General features: G+C 63.5%; 1 protein-coding gene across 1 annotated transcript; it reads right to left on the bottom strand.

The window, feature by feature from the left end:
• Positions 1-246: 246 nt before the first annotated feature.
• On the bottom strand, positions 247-2,056 carry LOC115917081 (proline-rich protein HaeIII subfamily 1-like; the record flags this gene model as incomplete). Its single annotated transcript, XM_030970814.1, has 2 exons — positions 1,752-2,056; positions 247-335 (listed from the first exon to the last, which is right to left on the bottom strand). Coding segments are annotated over exons 1-2 (387 nt in total), but the record flags the coding sequence as incomplete, so codon positions are not given.
• Positions 2,057-2,289: the final 233 nt, after the last annotated feature.

Genomic DNA, 2,289 nt, shown 5'->3' with positions numbered 1-2,289 from the left:
TTCCCCTCACCTGCCCCCTCCCCCCCCCTACCCCCCCAACCCAAATTTCTGGCAATTTTCCCCCCCTCCCAGACTTCCAGTTTCCCCCTCCTCGGGGGCGGCTCCATCTCCAGCCCCTCCTGGGGGGGGTAGAAGGCCCCACCCCCCCCCCCGGGTAGAAGGGGGGGCCCGGGGGGGGCAGCCCCGGGTGGGGGAGGGGCGGCTCCTCGAACCCCGCCCCTCCCCCGCCCAGGGGGGGCCCCGGGCCCAGCTCGGGGGGGGGCGGCAGCTCCGGGGGGGGGAGGGGCGGAGCCCCGGGGGGGCCCGGAAAGCGCGGGGGGGGCGGCCCCGGGTGCCTGGAACAGAGAGAGAGACGTGAACAATGGGGGGGCAATGAGTAATGGGGGGGGGGAATAATGGGGGGCAATGAATAATGGGGGGAATGAATAATGGGGAGAATAATGGGGGATGAATAATGGGGGGCAATGAATAATGGGGAATAATGGGGGGAGAATAATGGGGGCAATGAGTAATGGGGCAATAATGGGGGGGGAATAATGGGGGGAGAATAATGGGGGCAATGAGTAATGGGGGATGAATAATGGGGGCAATAATGGGGAGAATAATGGGGGGGGATGAATAATGGGGGGCAATGAATAATGGGGAGAAGAATGGGGGAATGAATAATGGGGGAAATGAATAATGGGGGGCAATGAATAATGGGGGGAATGAATAATGGGGGGAATGAATAATGGGGGGCAATGAATAATGGGGGGATAAATAATGGGGGGAATGAATAATGGGGGGGATGAATAATGGGGGGCAATGAGTAATGGGGGAATGAATAATGGGGGGGAATAAATGATGGGGGCAATGAATAATGGGGGGGCAATGAATAATGGGGGGCAATGAATAATGGGGGAGGATGAATAATGGGGGGCAATAATGGGGGAATGAATAATGGGGATGAATAATGGGGGGAATGAATAATGGGGAGGAAATGAATAATGGGGAGAATGAATAATGGGGGGCAATGAATAATGGGGGGAAAATGGGAAAACGGGGAAATCCATGGGGGGCTCCAGGTGTGTTTTGTCTGAGTGCCAGCTGTGCCCCAGCTGTGCCCAGGTGTGTGTTCCCCTGCCCCCCAGGTGCCCCAGGTGCCCTCACCTGACTCCCAGTTTCTCAGCCAGCTGCCCCATGGGTGCCCTCCCATGTACCCCACATGTACCCAGGTGTCCCAGCTGTACCCAGGTGTGTTCCCCTGCCCCCCATGTGTACCCAGCTGTACCCAGCTGTGCCCAGGTGTTTTCCCCTGCCCCCAGCGTGCCCCAGCTGTGCCCAGGTGTGTTCCCCTGCCCCCCAGGTGCCCCCAGGTGCCCCAGGTGCCCCCTGGCCCAGGTGTTCTCGCCCTGCCCCCCAGGTGCCCCCCAGCTGTCCCCCAGGTGCCCCAGGTGTCCCCAGGTGCGCCCCACCTGATGCCCAGGTTTCCCCTGCCCCCAGGTGCCCCTACCTGCCCCCAGCTCGGCAGCTGCCCCATGTGTGCCCCAGGTGTACCCAGGTGCCTCCAGGTGCCCCCCAGCTGTGCCCAGGTGTGTACCCGCTGCCCCCAGGTGTGTTCCCCTGCCCCCCAGGTGCCCTCACCTGACGCCCAGTTTCTCAGCCAGCTGCCCCGTGGGTGCCCCCAGCTGTACCCCACAGGTGTGCCCCAGCTGTGCCCAGGTGTGTTCCCCTGCCCCCCAGGTGCCCCCAGGTGCCCCAGGTGCCCTCACCTGACGCCCAGTTTCTCGGCCAGCTGCCCCGTGGGCCTGACCACGATCTCGAAGAGCGACGGGATCTTCTTGAAGGGGTCCTGGGGGGGCTCCAGGGGGGGCTCCAGGGGCCCCGGGGGGGGGAGGCCCATGGGGGGCCCGGGCGGGGGGAGGGGCAGCCCGCGGGGGGGGGGGGGCGGGGGGTGGGCAGCAGCCCCACGCCCGGGGGGGGTTTGGGCAGGGGGTCGATGCCCTGCTTGCGCAGCTCCTGCAGCTCCTTCTCGTCCTGGGCGCCCGCCTCGGCGTCCTCCGCCAGCATCTGGGCACAGAAGGGTTAAACCGGGGTGAAACTGGGGTTAAACCGGGGTGAAACTGGGGTTAAACTGGGGTTAAACTGGGTTAAAGTGGGATGGACTGGGGTAGTGCGCCCGGTTCCGCCGCACCGCACAGGGGTTAAACCGGGGTGAAATCAGGTTAAACTGGGGGAATCAGTTAAATGGGTGTGGAATGGGGGAATGGGTTAAATGGGATGGACTGGTCAGGGACGCGCCCCGCCTCC

Source organism: Camarhynchus parvulus, unplaced genomic scaffold (assembly GCF_901933205.1).
Source record: "Camarhynchus parvulus unplaced genomic scaffold, STF_HiC, whole genome shotgun sequence".
NCBI classification, from domain to species: Eukaryota; Metazoa; Chordata; class Aves; order Passeriformes; family Thraupidae; genus Camarhynchus; species Camarhynchus parvulus.
The sequence above is the reverse complement of the archived record's forward strand: the minus strand, read 5'-3'. Positions and strand labels throughout refer to the sequence as shown.